Genomic DNA, 17,778 nt, shown 5'->3' on the forward strand with positions numbered 1-17,778 from the left:
TACAGTCTGTTGTTCTAAAGTTTGAGTTCTGAGTTTGAAAGGAGATCCTTCAGAAGATTTCCCCACAGGAAATGTTTTCTGCTACAGAGCTTACTTTCTGAAGTTCAATGCGGCCCTCACACCTACGTTGAACCACCGATCTAACCGATATGCCCTAATATGGAGATCTCTTTATCATAGAGTCATAGTAACATGAGTGTGACTAATCTTATGTGGTCCACCGGTCTTCCATTAGGCCTTTTTAATAAATAGGATTCATAAAATGCGATGCGAGAGTACAGTCTAGCCGACACCAAGTTGGGACTCCCGGATTTCTGCCATCCGCTCTGCATTGCTGCTAGCTCTGCTGTCAAACTACAGTGTGTCAACATACTGTGCTGTAGGTGGTGTGCCTCTTCCCCCTCCTAACCTTGGGTTGACTCCCACAATGTCTCTTCTCTCCCTGACCTTGTCTGTGACCTGCAGACCTTAATCCAACCCCCCCTCCCACCCCCCAAAAAAATAAAGAAAAAAAAACTGTAATGTGCACTAGAAACCGTCATGTCAGAGGTAACCTCCTAGTTGGCCTACAAAAATGTCACCCCGTTATTGATTCCTGGGTGCACTGCCTGCCATTAAGAAGACTGTATGTTGTAATGGGGAGGCATTGGGGGTCAAAGCATTTCTCTTTGTGGATTAAAAGTATCCAGCAGCAGGCACGCCCCTAATCCATTCCGTTCATCCAGGGATTATGATAAGATTAGTCTCTCCCCACACACACACACACACACACACACACACACACACATACACAAGTACACTGTACATACAAGAGAGAGAGAGGTGTAGAACACTTCCAAATGCCCTAGCCTACATTATTCCATATACGCTCTTAATTCCTATAAATAGCTATCACAGTTGGAATAGTCATGCTTACTTCCTCGTACATTAAACTATAAAGGCAGTAGGGGAAGCCAAGCAGCAGCTGTAATAATTAATAGTTGTGATAAATGGTACCACATGCATGCATCCGTTGTTTTCATGTATTGAATTAGACACTGCCAGAGGAATGCAGACAGCTGTTGTACAGTCAACCACCCCCCCACCCGCCCACCCGACCAGTAGCCAGTGATCAGCCTGCCCTGGGTCACCTTGTGCTGGGCCAGCTGCGTCTTGATTCTGTCGGGTTCATTGGCGATCTCCACCTCGGAGTCCAAGGCCTTCTCGGACTCATCCAGCCATTCCATCAGCTTGTGCCAGGTTTCATGGAACTGAAGGAGACGAGGGGATCAGCACCATGTGGAACACCATCGTCGCACAAAGGAACGATTCCACTTGTTTTCGTGCCTGACACCGTTTAATAAACACTCGAGCACTGTTTTATACTTTGATTGATATGGATATTCAAAAATAGATCACAAGTTACAACTATTACAAAAAATAAATAATAATAAATAAATAAAATTAAGTCTTTTTGGCAACACCTCCACGGACCGGACACATAGAAACCATTCAGCATGAAGTACCTGTTTGGCTCTCTTCCTGGTACCGGACACATAGAACCCACTCAGCATGAAGTACCTGTTTGGCTCTCTTCCTGGTACCGGACACATAGAACCCACTCAGCATGAAGTACCTGTTTGGCTCTCTTCCTGGTACCGGACACATAGAACCCACTCAGCATGAAGTACCTGTTTGGCTCTCTTCCTGGTACCGGACACATAGAACCCACTCAGCATGAATTACCTGTTTGGCTCTCTTCCTGGTACCGGACACATAGAACCCACTCAGCATGAAGTACCTGTTTGGCTCTCTTCCTGGTACCGGACACATAGAACCCACTCAGCATGAAGTACCTGTTTGGCTCTCTTCCTGGTACCGGACACATAGAACCCACTCAGCATGAAGTACCTGTTTGGCTCTCTTCCTGGCGTCATCCAGGAGACGACCTCTCTCCACAGAGCGCTGCACCAGCTTCTCCCAGCGGCCTTGGACACTGAGCAGCAGGTTCTTGATCAGAACCACGTCCTGCTTCTGGCTGAAGTACTTCAGGTGTGTGCCCGTCTTGTCCAGCTCCATGATATGTTCCCTGTGAGAGTTCACCTCCGTGATGAACATCTGTCCATGGAACAAGGTGGAAAGATTAGGGTTGTTTTCCGATCGGATCGGGTGATCGGGAATCGCGGCCGGTCACGTCATTTTCAAATGATCGGAAACGTGATCGGGAGCCAAAAAACGTGATCGGGACATCCCTACTACTATCAATATTATATCCATATCATGATATTAGACTGCCTATTGTAGTATTGTGATATGGCATAAATGTGTTCTGTAAAATATAAATATCGGATCAGGGAAAATCGGTATCGGCAGATGCTCAAAATCGGAATCGGATCGGGAGCAAATAAACGTGATCGGGACATCCCAAGTAAAGATTATTTACAATTATTCATATATCACAGACGCAGAGTACACTACATACAAATGTAATACATGTTTTCTGGGGTCAAATGTGCCTTACGGATTTATTTTGGTTGCATTTACATAGGCATAGGATCCCCTCTAAAATCTCAAGGGGTTACATTTGATACCTAACTATCAAAAATTTAGCTGGGGACCCCTGGAGCACCTTCAAGGACCCCTGGTGATCAGAAACTAATGTACACACAAACATTATCAGTATAAGTAATGATTGTAGAACCATCATACAGATGTTAGCACCTAAACCATTGTACGGGTACAGTAAATCAAACTAACAGTTCTATATTAAAAGATTATTTAAAAAAAATATATATATAATGAATCAATATTTTGGGCATGGTAAAATACAGTATGTAATGTTTTTTAAAAGAAAATAAACAAACAAAATAAATAGTGAAAACTGATAATCGACAGTTGCAGCCCTAACCGAATGATGCGTAAAGCACTGTTCAAAAGCCTGGCTCGTGTCCTCATCACTGCCTTGCAGTGCTTTCACTGTACACACGTTACCTTGTGTTCATCAATCTGAAACAGAATGGTCTCCATGATGAGGGAAGCAGGAGAGGCCATGTTCAGTGTCTGCTCAGCTTGGGTCAGCCAGTTGATGAAGTCTTGCAGGGAGTTATGGAAGTCTGTGGCCATAGACCATGCCTCTTCCAGTTTCACCTGTACAGACAAACCATATTTTATTTAACCACTTGCAACTACTCACAGCCTGTTGCATCATGGCGGATTGTGAGCTTGGAGTTCTGCGATTTTCTTTTTCGTTTTTTTGTAATAAAAAGTGTAATTGGTGAAGACAGAACGGTCAAATAATGGCTCATATTATCGGTCAGGCTCTAGACTTCATGGCCACCTTCTGACAGACACGCAGTTAACAGTCAACTATTAACATCTACAGTCATGATTGTGAATGAGCTCCCTGATATTGCTAATCTGTGTGGTTGCTACAACACACGTCAATAACAATAACGACTGCAGTTTGATTCACAAATGACCTCTATTTCCAACAGAGGAAGTTGTCATCTCTAGAGAGGGTGATGGAGCACCAAAAGTAGAATGATGACTTTTTAATTGAATTAGATCATTAAATATGGCCTTGCCATTAAATAGTATCTGTTTTGCGGCAAACACACAAGGGAATGGTGGGAAAAAAACTGTGTAATATCCTCACTACATTACAGTAACTATTGAACATTAGAACATTACAAGACTAATTGCCTAGATTTCCCTGCAGAGTACAATGGTATGGTAGGGCTGTTGCGATATCAATCTTGGCCTGCATTAAAAGTATTATGACCTTCTGGCTTACTGGCAGGAAAAGTGCTTTGTAAAACACATGAAAATGTGATATAATTCTAACTACTGTAGGACATTTTTTACTTTTCCCAATGTTCATTGATGAAATGAGAAATGAGTTAGTAAACATCAAAAAGTGAGTGCTTTCGTTTGCGACAAAATATTGAACTCATTTAATGCTTTAACTAATTTCCTTCCTTCCATTTTCATCTGCTCTCTACAGCAACATAGCAGAGAGGACAGGAATACCTTTGTTCTGTGCAGAGTGCTGACTCAGTGATTCGCATACTATGATGTACTGTGTGACCACATCCTCTGTTTAACACCATTCATTACCACCACTGGGATTAGAGGCCCCTGCATCCAGTAGGCATGACCAATGTGCACGTCAGCCATCCATCGCTCACTGGGATCCACGCCAGGAGTTGTGAATCATTAACCACTTATAAGCCCTCTTATTCTCATGGAAGCGGACCCGAGTTTGCAACTGTACTTGGACCTGCTGTCGTTTCCTCCTCCACCAAATCTCTTCGCCAGAAATCGCTGATCTACAAGCTTGTGGATCTGCTATTTCTACCAAATGTGCGCCCCGAAATAATGTGTGGTCCAGACTCCAGCCCTATGGAATGTATTAGCACATGTATTCCATACATTCCATGGGGCTGGACCACACATGGACAAATTACATCGTCAATTTGTGACGGGCGTTGTCCCCCTTGAGTTCGAGATGAACTGAAAAAAAATCGGTATTTTTAATTTTTCACATACTGTATGTTATAGAGGGCAATTATAATGTATTAAGGCTTAAGGCGTATTAGCCAAGGATCCTTTGAACCTGAGACAAATTCCTTCTTTGTCTGCTCTCTCAGTAAAATCTGTACCTTTCTCTCTGCGACCTTTGCCTGCACAGAAACCCACTTCTCCTTGAGGTTTGCGAGGTCCTGCTCCGTGGTGCTGTCCGGGCCCTCAGGGGTCATGGTTAGCAGCTGTTGACCCTTGTCCATCAGCCTCTGATATAGCTCCTCCTTCGCCTGCAAGGCTGAACACAACTCCTGCAAAGAAACAATGTGACGTCCACTCATGAGACAATGATGCTGTGTCCTTGTCGAATATGACAAAACTGAGAGGGCCAGTACATTTATTTTGATAAGAAGACCAATTCAGACTTGAATCAGTAACGTACTGTATTACAGATTTGTGTTGCTGGCAGCCAATCAAATACGTAGATATGTTGTAATGATTGGACTGTCTGTGTTTGTGATGTTACAATAAAATAATATCCTCATCCAAGAGGTATCCATTATCCAAGACCAAAAATGGTAACAGAATGCATGTATTGTGGCGCACTGAGAACATTTCAAAGCATATTCCCACCCGCATTAAAGCCTTAATGTCTGAGGTTAAAGTTGATAAAGAGATGTTTTTGTTTCCAGATCCCTGGCACTAACGGTGGAAAGCTAGCTGTGAGGGTGCCAGGGGTCACGCTATTAGGGGAAAGCAAAACAAAAGAGAAAAACATTCCTTCATTCATTATGTCTAAATCAATTTGAAACACTTTCAGAGTTTTGATACATGTAGTGTGTTATCTTTCCTTTCCAGGGGGATGCAGTTTTTGCAGTGTCATTAATAATTTTCACACTTCAGATGAAACATGGAGAGAGGGCATGGCTAGGTCCTTACAAGGCTGCCATCTGCATGAAGCCTTTCATATAGTTAAATACATACCAGATGGGCGTTAAGCTGCTCTCGAGCTGTGTCTGGTAAGCCTCCCACGGCCTTTGATGCCAACAGCTGACGTTCGGTGTCTTTCAGCCACTGCTGCATGTCTTCGATTTCGCCATGGAAACCTTGAGCCTACAAAACAATGCAACCTGAGTCAGGACAATAGGTGTCATAATGGGCATTGTTAGGAGCCTAAGCAATAGAGAAGAGAATGTCATGTTATTAATTCCCTGGATTCATTTAGGTAAACAAAGGCCAAAAATGTGGAATATATATATATATATATATATATATATATATATATATATATATATATATACACGGTATATATATATATATATATATATAGCAAATTCTTATTTGTCAAAAAGTATATCATTGCCCAGATTAAATTTTTTCTGTACATTGTTCTCAATATTATATATATATATATATATATATATATATATATATATATATATATATATATATATATATATATATATATAAAATATGTGTGTGGTGAGAACAATGTACAGAAAAAATAAAATCTGGGCAATGATTTACTTTTTGGCAAAGAGTTACGTCTTCTTACGAGATAACTTCTAAGAAATGATCAAAACGTTCCTGCTTTTCACCAATATATCTCCTGAGTTTGACAGATGGTGCTTGATAAAAAACAGAAAAGCTTTGTAGGATTCCTAAAATAAAAATATCCACATGTCATTCCTCATACATGAAAGGACCTCCCTAAATGTCAACGTTATGAATAGAAGCTGCAGGGGTTGGAATGTGAGATAGCGTGGGTGAAGGCGAGCTCTCGTTTCAATCACCTAGAACAAACTTCTAGACATGAGACATCTTGTGGGGGAAGAGAGAATCAATCACAGCCTCATTTATAAGACATAAAACACGCCGATAGAGCCTTGAGCTCGGGTAACGGTAGATAAAAAGTGATTTTTATTGATATTATATCCACCTGCAGCAGAGCGCCGTCCAGCTGGTGCCTCCTCTGGTCCGTCTTCTCCAGGATGGAGTTCCATCGCTGGTTGAGGTTCTCCAGCTTGCTCTGCAGGCTGGACGCCTCCTCTCCGGCGCTGCACTGGACCAGGTCATTGCCGGCCTTGTTCACCGTCTCCACTGTGGTCTTGTGAGCCAGAACATCATTATGGAGAACCTAGAACCCCCGTCCCCAAAAAAATGACGAACGCCACACAAAACAGATGAGAAACACAACAGAAAGGATAAAGACAAGTACGTTGAGGTATGTTGACGTGGACCCTAATAGTCAGCTAATAATCAGAATGATAGCCCAATAAGAATAAAAATGCCACACGTGAACACCACTAATGGCAGAGCCAGGATCTATCCGGTCTGATCGACTGTCATTTTGGTAATAATCGGGTGGAAAGGGGTGGTGTAACCTCTTTTAATAATTCAATCGTGAATATTAGTGTCCAGTATACCTGTATAAACACTTTCGGAATGTTCTCTCTGGAATACATTTATTCTTTCTGAGCATGTCCGATTGATGAGTGTCTGTCCTAAAGAACTTTGTTACTTGTAAATAAAAGCTCAACAACATGGAATAAATCGTAATACAAAACAGTCACCACTATAGTGGTCGTACAGTATCAGAGAGAGAGAGTGAGAAAGGGAGAGACAAATCAATTTCCTTTCAGAATAATGTTTCTGTTTCACTATGGTGTGTGTTGATCTTTTGCTGATCCCATGGATATAAAAGGTCAAAGGGTCAGTGAAAACTACACTGTGTGGTCTGGTTTGTATCAAAACAAAAGAAAACCAAAGCGAACGAGCGGATTGAGAGGAGGCGTGTCCTACACGTGCACGTACATGGTGTTTGGCCAGCTCTATCTCGATGGATTTGGGGTCTCCTGAGGCCTTCTTCTGATCGTTGAGAAGCTCCTCCGTGTGGCTCATCCACGCCAGCAGCTCGTCCAGGGCGTGCTGGAACTGGCCCAGGGCCAGGAGTCCAGCCTCCAGTTTGTGCTAGATAAAACAATAGGTAGACCATATTCACACGGCATGTAGAGCATTTTGCATTGAAAAGAAAGGGTGGCAAGTTGGCACCTTGCCATTAACTTAATGGCGAGATCGTGTGAAAATGGTCCATACACACAGTACAGCATCACATATATAGGTCATGTGAAAACAGCCTTGTGTGCATTCTCAGCTACACCGATTAAACCACTTAAGCTCTACTTCCTTGTATGACAAATAGCAAAAAAAGGCAATCTAAGATCTGCTATGTGAAGATAGCAGATCTACAAGCTCACAACGTGGTGCGAAGCAACATTTTGTGAGCTTGTAGATCTGCTATTTTCACTAGTTTGAGTGCCGGGCAAACGTCTAATTTCTCTTGGTTTGGGAACCACTGCACTACAGTGTAACGTCACTGTATGAAGCAGCATTGACCAGCACTCTGCTCCCTAGTCTAGTCACTAGTGCCTCACCTGTCTGTTGATGATCTTCTCGTCCAGGTTGTCCCACAGCATCTTCAGCTCAGCCATGGGTTCCTGGACGGCGCATCGGTCCATCTCCTCCACCACCTTCTTCAGCAGCAGACCCGCCTGGTGATTCAGGCGTTCCATCTCGATCTGCAGCTGGTACGCCTCCGCTTTGAACTCCTGGCCAACGCGACAAATACACAGACACACACAATCCTTTTCAGCAACATCAAAGACACAGGTCTATCGTTCTATACACACTTAGAGCATTTCATACAAAACTCAATGCATTCAGGTCAAACACAGCTGGTATTTGACAATGTACAATGTATGTCAATACTATAAAGTGGAAGAAGCACATTCATATACAGGTCAGATAAAAAGACAACCTCAATTGTTTTCAGCATGAGAAAATATTCTGTCCCGAGGTGTAGCACAACAGGAATCCAACACTTTACCTTGAGTTCTACAATTTGGTGCTTGACAGTTTCCAGGTCAGTGCCTACAGGTGACATAGAATCCAGTTTGCTGTCCAGTATGTCCACCCAGTCAAACATACCCTGTGTGGGGGAGGAGAGACCATTGTTAGAGGTCATATTTCACATACATTGTTGTGCCTATACTGCTAATTCTTCTTTTAGGAATAAAATGACATAGGACGCACCATAGGAAAACATATACACAATGTACCGGTACTTAAAGCTCTTAACTTGAATGTTATTAACTAAGAGGCTGCTTTAAATATTGATCCATTATGCATATTGGCGGTTCGTAATTACACGCTAGAACAAGCTGGCAACAGTTTATAAACACAAGCATAATTTTGATCCAAACATAGCAATCCACCACATAGTAAAATGAATAGTCCTCTCATAAAACAATGTTGTAAATATAGATGTCAGACCACATTACATTATGTTGCAAATCTCATCAACATTTCAATTAACTTGTTTATTATTCTTCTCATCATCTAACCACAGACATATACAGTAAGGAGAAATAATTTACAAATGAAACCAAGTTATTAACTTTTTTTTTTAATAAGAAAGTCAGTATTGGGTTTAATTTAGAAGGCGTTAGGGTTTTGGTGTCACCAAAACCCCAACCCCTAAAACATCTCTCCCCCTTGTTTTAAACACAAACACGTGTCGGGGTAAACAGACTAGAGAATGGTGTCAAGGTTCTATACTACAGCAGACAATGAATGTGAGTACCTGTAGCCCGTCCTGAAAGTGCATAGCAGCCAGCATGGCCTCCTCCAGTGTGTCCACCCTCTCCTTCCATGTCTTATTCAGGTTTTCCCACGCCGTGTTCACCTGGAAAAAACAACAACACAGGAATACTTGTCAGAGTATGAAGACGTGAGAATCTTGCAGAATGTATTCCACGTCGTAAAACGTTTAACTAAAACATTTACGTTTACTGAGGATCATTATTACCTCATCAATACTTTTCTTCATCACAGGTTTATCAGGTTCCCCGCAGGCGGCCAGAAGTTCTGCCCCAAGGTTTCGAACCACATCAAGCTCTTCTTGAAGCCCTTCAATCTCCTCCTTAAATCCCTGAGAGGATGAAGAAAGAGAACTGATGTTTAAACCTGAGAATCAATCCGTCACAGCTTTTACTGGGTCATAAACTTGGCTGAAAATTACAACTTACGTTAGACAGTGTGAAATGTGCACGACTAATTAAATTAATGGAATGCTCCACTGTCTTTCAATCTTATCTCTTATCTCAGTAGAATTAATGATGGTGAAAAGACCATTAACGATCTCTGTATTGCTAAGGCAGCCAATCTATGTAGTACCATGGATGGTCTGCACTGTGATGCACAGTACATACAGTACAGTACAGTAGTCACATATGCTACTAGGGGCCACGACGATTGGTAATGGCTACTGCTCTAGAACAGTGGTTCCGAAATCTGGGTCATGGACCCTTTTTTATTAGTAAATATCCCTTTATTTCCTGTTTCCTACATTATTGTTTATAATAATAATAATAATTTGTTGCGTTGTGTGGCTATTTTCCTGGTCTTGGGTCCCAGGGAGACATCAAATTTCTCTTTTGGGTCTCGAGCAAATAGGTTTTGAAACCCCTACTCCTAATCCATGAGAACTGCTCTAGAAAAAACACATCACATTGAATTATGGGTGTTGTAGTACAACTCCATGTTCAGAATCAGACAGAAAAAACAAATAAACTCCTAACCTCCACAAACTCTTGCTGCTGTTTAACCACTGAGGGGTCCACTCCAGGCTCCTCCAGGTCTCTCAGCAGATCCTGGCTGTCTTTGATGGTGCAGATGAGGGCGCAGTGGTCACACCAGAACTTGTCTGCCAGGTCCATCACATCCAGCAGTTTAGCTTCCCTCTCCTCCAAAAGGGCCTGGATGTCGTTCCAAAGGAACACCATCTGATCCAGCTGGTCTTGGACAGCTTGGATGAACAAAGAAATAGTAATTCAAGTTTGTTTGGTTGGTTGGTTGGTTGGTTCCCAGCTAGCGGCAGAGCTCTCTAAGCCTGGAGATGCCATTTGGTCCGCCCAACACTTTTGGTTCTAAACAGGATATCAATCCCAGGAGGATGACCCCTACTGATTTTGGTAACCCTATGGCCTTTACTCTAGCACCACTTGTAGTGAAACATGTCATACACACAATATACCACAATATATCTAAAAAGCTATGGGGCTTATTCTCTGTCTGTGAAAATGACATGTCATACTCTTTGAATAAAATGTACTTAAAAAAAAAAAAAAAAAGCTATGGGGCAGATTTCCATGGAAAAAATATGTTTGAACCCTAACCATTTGCATGACTAATTGACCACATGGCCTTTTCCCCTCAAATTAAGTTAAAAATTAATTCAGGGCTTAATTTGTGCCGGAGCTGTCCGGAGCCGAGCTCTGGTATCTGCCTGCTGCTCCCTGGGAAATCTAGAAGGTGCCGTGTCACCTCAAATGCACATGCAATAGCATACGTTTTTGTATTTTAGGCTATTTATTATAAATTCATCTTTCACATTTTCCCCTCAATGTCCGGGTGAAACTGATGTAACTGATGATGAAACTCGGATGAAATTAAACTGAGTTACGTTCAAGTTGAAGTTCAAGTTACGGTCAATCGCCTCAACACTTTATTATTTGCCGTTAGAAAAATGGTTCGCGCCTGTGAGCCTCCTGACTCCTATGCTCACTACGTTACTTGCAGAGGAGAGGACTCCGCAAATAACACCCCGCCTCCCTCTCATGTCAAAGTAGTTGTATCAGGTAAACGTGTGTCCTCTCTGTCCTTTTTGACAGTAGTAAATTAACAGTAACATTACACGGATGTGCATCTATAGTCTCTAGTATCTCTCGGTGTTGTTAACCGAGCTGGGTGAGGTGGTGAGGTGGTGTGGGGGATTCATGAGCTCCGGCACCTAATAATTTACAAATTAAGCACTGCCTCTAAGGGAGGTTAGTTATCAAATAAAGGCTGAACCGTAAAATCACATCATGAATAAATCAAGAGGAAACACAATACCTTTGGCAGATATGTCTTTGTCGGCCCCTTCAGATCTTGCGATCATTTCCTCGCCTCGCTGCTTCAGCGTGTCGTAGGAAGGCTGCAGCTTCTCCAAGTCCACAGAGACGCTCTTATTCTCGGCTATCTGCTCCTTGATCTTGTCCACCTCCACTGAGATGGAGGGAGGCTGACGCAGGCGTTCAGCGATGCGCTCCAGGGACTCCAGCATGGGGTCAATCTTATCATGGAACTGTAGGAGAACATGGGAGAGGAGATGGTCAAGAGGTGAGCTCAGTCAACTACTTTCAACCTGGCGTCTGTATTTTGGGCATGTCAATATATTGCAAAAAAGTAGTCAAAAGTAGTCCAAAATGTCCCAAACGTTGAAAATGTTGCTTATATATCCTATACAAAAGTAGCAGATCCACAACAAGCTTGAAAAGATCAACTACTTTTGAATTTGAATCCTGAAAAGTTTTTCTGTATGTATGCGTGTGTGTGTGTGTGTGTGTGTGTGTGTGTGTGTGTGTGTGTGTATACACTACTACAGCAAGTAAGGGTTTAACCCATAACTGCCCCCAAACAACTTGTGCAACTTTAAATTATTTTCTATAGAATGCTGCTTTATCCACCCTCCGAGCGATGTGCCTTGCTTCATTTTGCAAGGCATGTACAGTACAAAAGTTGGAGGCTGATTCCATTTGTATCTGAATTCTCACTATTGTATGTTGCTATAATTTACACCTGGAGACCCCCTGTATGTCACACCCTGGATAGCTCTAGTAAAAACAAACTGATAAATAAAGTATGTGCTCAACATGTAAAAGGTAAACTACCTGCGTGGATTTGGAGAGGGCCTCGTCCAGAGTGGCGGCTCTCTGCTTGACATCTGCTTTGAGTTGCGTATAGAGCTGGTCGCTTGCGGTGTATTTGTCTCTGATGGCAGCGCCCTCCACTGGGCTCAGTTCCAGCAGCTGAGGACCCGTCTTATTCATCTTGTCAATGTGGGGCTTGTGCTCCGCAATCAGCTCTCGCATTTGCTGTAGTGGAGATATGCCATTTTAAGTGATATTTCCTGAAACAAAGTTGACTTCTGACATTTTTGTCACTACCAGCGCAGCCAATATATCAGTTTGACTTATATATTGGCCATTATTTCACTTTCGTATGACATTTATATTGAGTTGATGTGTCGCAATCATATATAATATAATCATAAATACCATATCTATAAGCTCACAACAAAGTAAGCTTTAAGTGGTTAAATAAAACAAGGTTAAGTTTATGTGAATTTTTTATCAATCAAAAAGTTATTTTCTTCTCAAATAGAATTGTTTTTGATTGATTGATTAGAAACATTTTCACTTTTTTGACAAAAATATCTCTAAACATTTAACATCTGTGGTCTAGGACTGTCCAAAATCTGGATCTGCATTGAACCCAAAAATGTAGTTCTAAATGCACTGATGGACTGTGGCGGATGAGCTCTCACCCTGAGCTCCTCTTGCTGCTGCCTGAGAGCCTCGTACTCGATGGCCGGGACGGGCAGCTGGCTGAAGGTGGTCAGGGTCTCCTGAAGCCATGGCCACATCTCCTCATAGGTCTCCCAGAACTGGCCCGCCAGAGAATGGGCTCGCTCCACCTGCAGGCAGCGCTCTGAGTTCAGCTGACTTACAGCACTGTACTTCTCCAACAGGGTGTCAACTTTGACCTGAACAATGTAAAGAAAAACAGAGAATTGTGAAACTGTTCCATCGGTGGTGAACACTGTGTATGTGAATGATTTTCACTGAATTCTTGTCTAATCAAAGCGATATTGCAGTATTACCTTCACTGCCTCCTTCTCAGCCTGGTTTTTGCTGTTCATGATAGCCTTGCCTGTTTTCGCTATCTCATCCACAGTATCTTTATGTCTCATGATGTCCATAGAAAAGCCCTGGAGAGACAGGAGAGGTTTTACGTTACGTTACGGTACATTAAGTTACGGTACGTTACATTACATTATGTTACGTTAAGTTCACACATATCCTCATCAGATGTTGGCTCTAGTAGTCTAGTTGTAAATAAAAGAGACACATAACACACAATCATGTGTTTACAATGGTTGTAAGATGGTATGAGAAAGTAGTCTTGTACGAGCTTGCACTGTCTAGAATTTTCATCTATTTTTGCTTTTTTTAAACAATTTGAAAATGTGGAACAATTTCACTTATTATGACATTCCCAAAAAAGGGACACCAGTCTTAGACTTAACCACTCAAACCCAACGCCCCTATTTTATTCTGGGCATGTCATAATATCTAATATAAAAATAGCAGATCTAGAAACCCACAACCCATCACAACTTGACACGTTATGAGTTTGTGGATCCGTGGGGAATAGTATAGGGTTTAAAATTTAAATCAGTGGATCTAAACTAGCTGTGTAGGGACCACCAGTGGTCCTTGAAGGAGTTCCAGGTGGTCCACAGCTAAATGATGGAGAGTCGGTAACCAAATGGACCCTTATAGATTTTTAACTATTGAGAGCTTGAAATTGAACCAAATATGTTTCATTATTATTGTTAATCATCTGCAATTCTGCATTAATTAATACGAACACACAATTTGAGAATGTAGAAGAATTGTTATTTTGATCAACGTTTTTGCCTGTTATCTCTACTATGGTACCAAATCAATACAGCATGGAATTGTGGACAAAATCTTATCCAACAAAATATTTTAAGCCTTGGGTCTGAGAGACTAAATCTCATCAAATGGTGGTCTGTGGCCCAAATGCTGAATAAATAATGCACCTTGGAAAAAAAGCACTGCTTTAAATGGCTAGTTAGACCCAGTGTGACACACTGACTGACCTTCTGTGCCTGTAGCAGCGCTGTGGTCTGGTCTTGCTCCAGTCTGATCTCTCCCATTGATGAGAGCTTCTTCTCTGCTTCAGTCAGCCAGGCAAGTTCAGTATCCACTGCTTGTTCAAACTGGAAACAAACAAAGAAACCAAAATAGACATCTCTAGTGACTCTGTTGCAGTAGTATTGACATATTTTATATGTACAAATAAAAGGCCCAGATTGCATCAGTGTGCGCTGAAGAACTTTGTTCTTCTCTTCTACATTTGAAGGTCTGCATCTGAACTAGTGGTTTTGAAGAAGTGGCAACTACTTTGATATAGTTTGTTTTCAAATGAATTAAAAGGTTGGCTGTTTTAGTCGTACACAGTAAAATCTGGGGTGTTAATTTAATTCTTAACAGTCCAGATGTTACTGTGTAGTAAATCCTCCAATACTTTGGCACAGTACTACCACAACCACAATTACTCCTACTGCTTGAAATAACAATAACAACATTGTGACATCATTACAATTTAGGCATTATCCAGAGTGACTCACAAGTGCAAAATCAGAGTAAGAATGAACCCTAGTCAACAAACAGTAGTAGTCACATAAGTAGAATGTAGAGAGAACGATGTAGCGTCTCAAGGAATCTAGGATAATGGGTAAACAAGGAACCAAGCATCTGTCTATGATGATCATAATCATACAGCAAATCTCACAGGGAACAAGTGAGGTTAAACACTTAAACACTTTGATGAAGACACAAAGCCACCGATGTGTTTACATTTTGGATTTACCTTCTGGGATTTAAGCATGTCAGCGTTGATCTGGTCAACATGCTGAGTGATGGTGTCGCTGACACATTTGTAGCGCTCATTATCCTCGGTCACCAGCTTCTCCAGCCCCTCGCGTGCGTTCCACGGGAGGAGATCCATTAGAGAGCCATTCAGATCGTTCAACTGATCCATCAGAACCTTCTTCTCTTTGGCCTCCTTTAATAAGACCTGGACATGGCACAGAATGAGCATCGGTCAGTAGGAGACTCTTTGAGTCTCCTTCCGGATAGACTCCACTGGTCATCAAATTATTGGCTTAGGAATGCGACAAAAACAAGTCTCCTTGAATTCAAGGCTTCATGGGGCGTGTAATTGATAGAAAATACATATTTTTTGGGTGAACTACTCCTTTAAGTGGGGAGCAAAAACAAACCAAAAAATGAAAGCCTTACCTTCTGTCTATCTTGTGTGCGAGTAAGCTGCTCTCCCGTGGGATATTGCGTAGAGAAGGCACTGACTTCAGCCTCGACGTTCCCCAGCCAGGAGTCCAGCTCCTCGTGTGTATTCTGCAGCTTGGTGGACAGAGTGAGAACCCGCTCCAAGGTTCTGGACACGTCATCACTCATATTCTTAATCTCAGCATATTTTGTTTTGATTCCATCCAGTTTGCCTTGGACAACAACAATCTCGTCACCTGCCAAAACAAAGGTGATTATAATTGATTCATGTGTGGAATGTATTTTGGTGGTGTAGGAAATGGGAAAGTACTTCTGTTAAAAGCTGCATATGGTAAGTATAAATATGTTAGTTATACTAATTCAGTTGCATATGGACAACAGCAACATAAGCCTTGGCCCTTACAGTTAAGCACGAAGGAACAGCTTGCCTGCTTTTTTAATTGGATTATTTTTCAATTGCTTTATTTTAGATAGGAGAGTGTGGAAAGACATGAAACCTAGGGCAGAAAGTGAGAGACCTGCAAGACCTGAAAAACAGTTGAATTCGACTCATAAGGAGCACATGTTCAGTGCAAAACTTGACTGTGTTATCATCAGCCTGCTAATACAATATCTGACAACATCACAGCCATCCATACCTGTTGTTTGCTTCAATAACTCCAGTCCATTGTAAATGGCTTGGTCAACATTCTGCTTCCTCAACTCAATGTCTTTTTGTAGAGCCTGGAATGAAGGAGAGATGATCCTTAGAAATCCACTATGGCTGGCAAGATTACCACATTAACCCTATTTATCGCAATTTGGGTAAAATAGCAGATCTACTGTACAAGCTCAAAACAGATCACAATTTATGTGTTTTTGTGAGCTCTCTTGTACATAGATCGGGCAAATTTGGATAGCCAAAGGATAAAATAGGGCTTAAGTGGTTAAGAGACTTTCCCTTTCAGAAATCATGAACAAAGAATGACACATAAATGAACATAACCAACTGAGGCAATGTAAACAAATGGATAACTTAATGTTAGGCTTGAGGAGGAGGAGGAGTGGTGTGTGTGTATACCCGTTGTTCGGTAAGCTGCTTTTCAAGAACATCTGTTTTGTAGTCTTCCACCAACACCTCGCTCAGCCTACTGTGCACCTCGTTGAGCCAGTTCATGAAGGCCACCTCGTCCTCTCCAAAGAGGCGCGCGTTGGCCAGGGCCTGCTGCAACATCTCTGCCTTCCTCCTGTAGCGCTCCTGCAGCTCTATGTACCCCGCCTGCACGGCGTCCAGTTTACACTGGACCAAAGCCTTGTCGTCCACCGAGCTCACGGCTCGGAGGGCTTGACCAAAACTGACAGCCTGATACAGGTCTTTACTGTGATTCATTATCTCCTCCTCTAAGGCCTGACGGCACAGACACGCACACGCATACACAACGAGGGGGAAAACAACACAAACACAAAACAAAAATATGAAACACAACAGAAAAATAACTAAAAGATAACCAATGGAAAATAATATGAAATGGGAAATGTAAGATGCACAAAAAACTCAAATTAACAAAATGAATGAACGAGAAACAACTAAAAACAACATCATGAAGCATCAGAGAGGTTGCTGGGAAGGGAAGACACGGTGACGCATGATACCTTATGCTGGGAGATCTGTTCCTCCAGTTTCGACGTCTGTGTGCCGATGGGTTCAGAGTTAGCCAGGTGTTTCTCTGTGGCGGTGAGCCAATCGGACAGCGGTTCCAGGGTCTCGTGGAACTGTTGGGTGACCACTAAGATGCTCTCCAGCTGTTTTTGCCTGGCGAAATGATAACCAAGGAACAACAGAGAAAAGAGAGAATAATCGACACATATCATCTGTAAATGTGCAACGTACAGTATGTAACCTGTGCGCCTTATTAGTCAGTGAGTGACGTTGTCATACATAATGAGTGAAATCACATCCGACCTAAATCATTGATCAAATATACAGTGCCAATACACCCCAAAGGGGATTTGGAACAGATGACATCAAAATATGAGATGTAAAAAAAATTCACTTCTGCTACAATGTACAGTTTATTCAATGCCCCGTGGAACTGGCTGAGAAGAATGAACAGTCATTGTCACACACCTGGCCCATTGTAATATTTTATTTTTCCACCTAAAGCAATTTTCTCAAGCAAGGCAGAAGAAGATGCAATTTGAAGGTCTTAAATGACCATGAAGATGATATATCAAAATTCAGATTTACTTTGGGCATCTCTCCAGTAACTGGATAGCTAGACTAATAGTCACTGTGATG

At 42.0% G+C, this 17,778-nt stretch overlaps 1 protein-coding gene across 7 annotated transcripts in view; it reads right to left on the reverse strand.

The window, feature by feature from the left end:
• The window catches only part of dst (dystonin), a gene marked incomplete at its 5' end in the record, with an annotated part of 146,716 nt that overhangs the window by 15,182 nt on the left and 113,756 nt on the right, over positions 1–17,778 (reverse strand). For all 7 annotated transcript variants that reach the window (XM_080781613.1, XM_080781614.1, XM_080781619.1 and 4 more), the window contains 22 exons: positions 1,131–1,250; positions 1,891–2,097; positions 2,971–3,126; positions 4,641–4,811; positions 5,485–5,613; positions 6,440–6,637; positions 7,315–7,470; positions 7,935–8,108; positions 8,387–8,488; positions 9,143–9,244; positions 9,368–9,490; positions 10,140–10,366; positions 11,455–11,686; positions 12,273–12,476; positions 12,929–13,147; positions 13,265–13,372; positions 14,291–14,410; positions 15,064–15,270; positions 15,495–15,736; positions 16,139–16,223; positions 16,561–16,887; positions 17,133–17,292. In XM_080781613.1, coding sequence (XP_080637739.1) covers positions 1,131–1,250; positions 1,891–2,097; positions 2,971–3,126; positions 4,641–4,811; positions 5,485–5,613; positions 6,440–6,637; positions 7,315–7,470; positions 7,935–8,108; positions 8,387–8,488; positions 9,143–9,244; positions 9,368–9,490; positions 10,140–10,366; positions 11,455–11,686; positions 12,273–12,476; positions 12,929–13,147; positions 13,265–13,372; positions 14,291–14,410; positions 15,064–15,270; positions 15,495–15,736; positions 16,139–16,223; positions 16,561–16,887; positions 17,133–17,292 — 3,769 coding nt within the window. The remainder of the gene's footprint in view (positions 1–1,130; positions 1,251–1,890; positions 2,098–2,970; positions 3,127–4,640; positions 4,812–5,484; positions 5,614–6,439; positions 6,638–7,314; positions 7,471–7,934; positions 8,109–8,386; positions 8,489–9,142; positions 9,245–9,367; positions 9,491–10,139; positions 10,367–11,454; positions 11,687–12,272; positions 12,477–12,928; positions 13,148–13,264; positions 13,373–14,290; positions 14,411–15,063; positions 15,271–15,494; positions 15,737–16,138; positions 16,224–16,560; positions 16,888–17,132; positions 17,293–17,778) is intronic.

This window comes from Protomyctophum bolini (genome assembly GCF_963924005.1).
Source record: "Protomyctophum bolini genome assembly, chromosome: 14".
NCBI lineage: Eukaryota > Metazoa > Chordata > Actinopteri > Myctophiformes > Myctophidae > Protomyctophum > Protomyctophum bolini.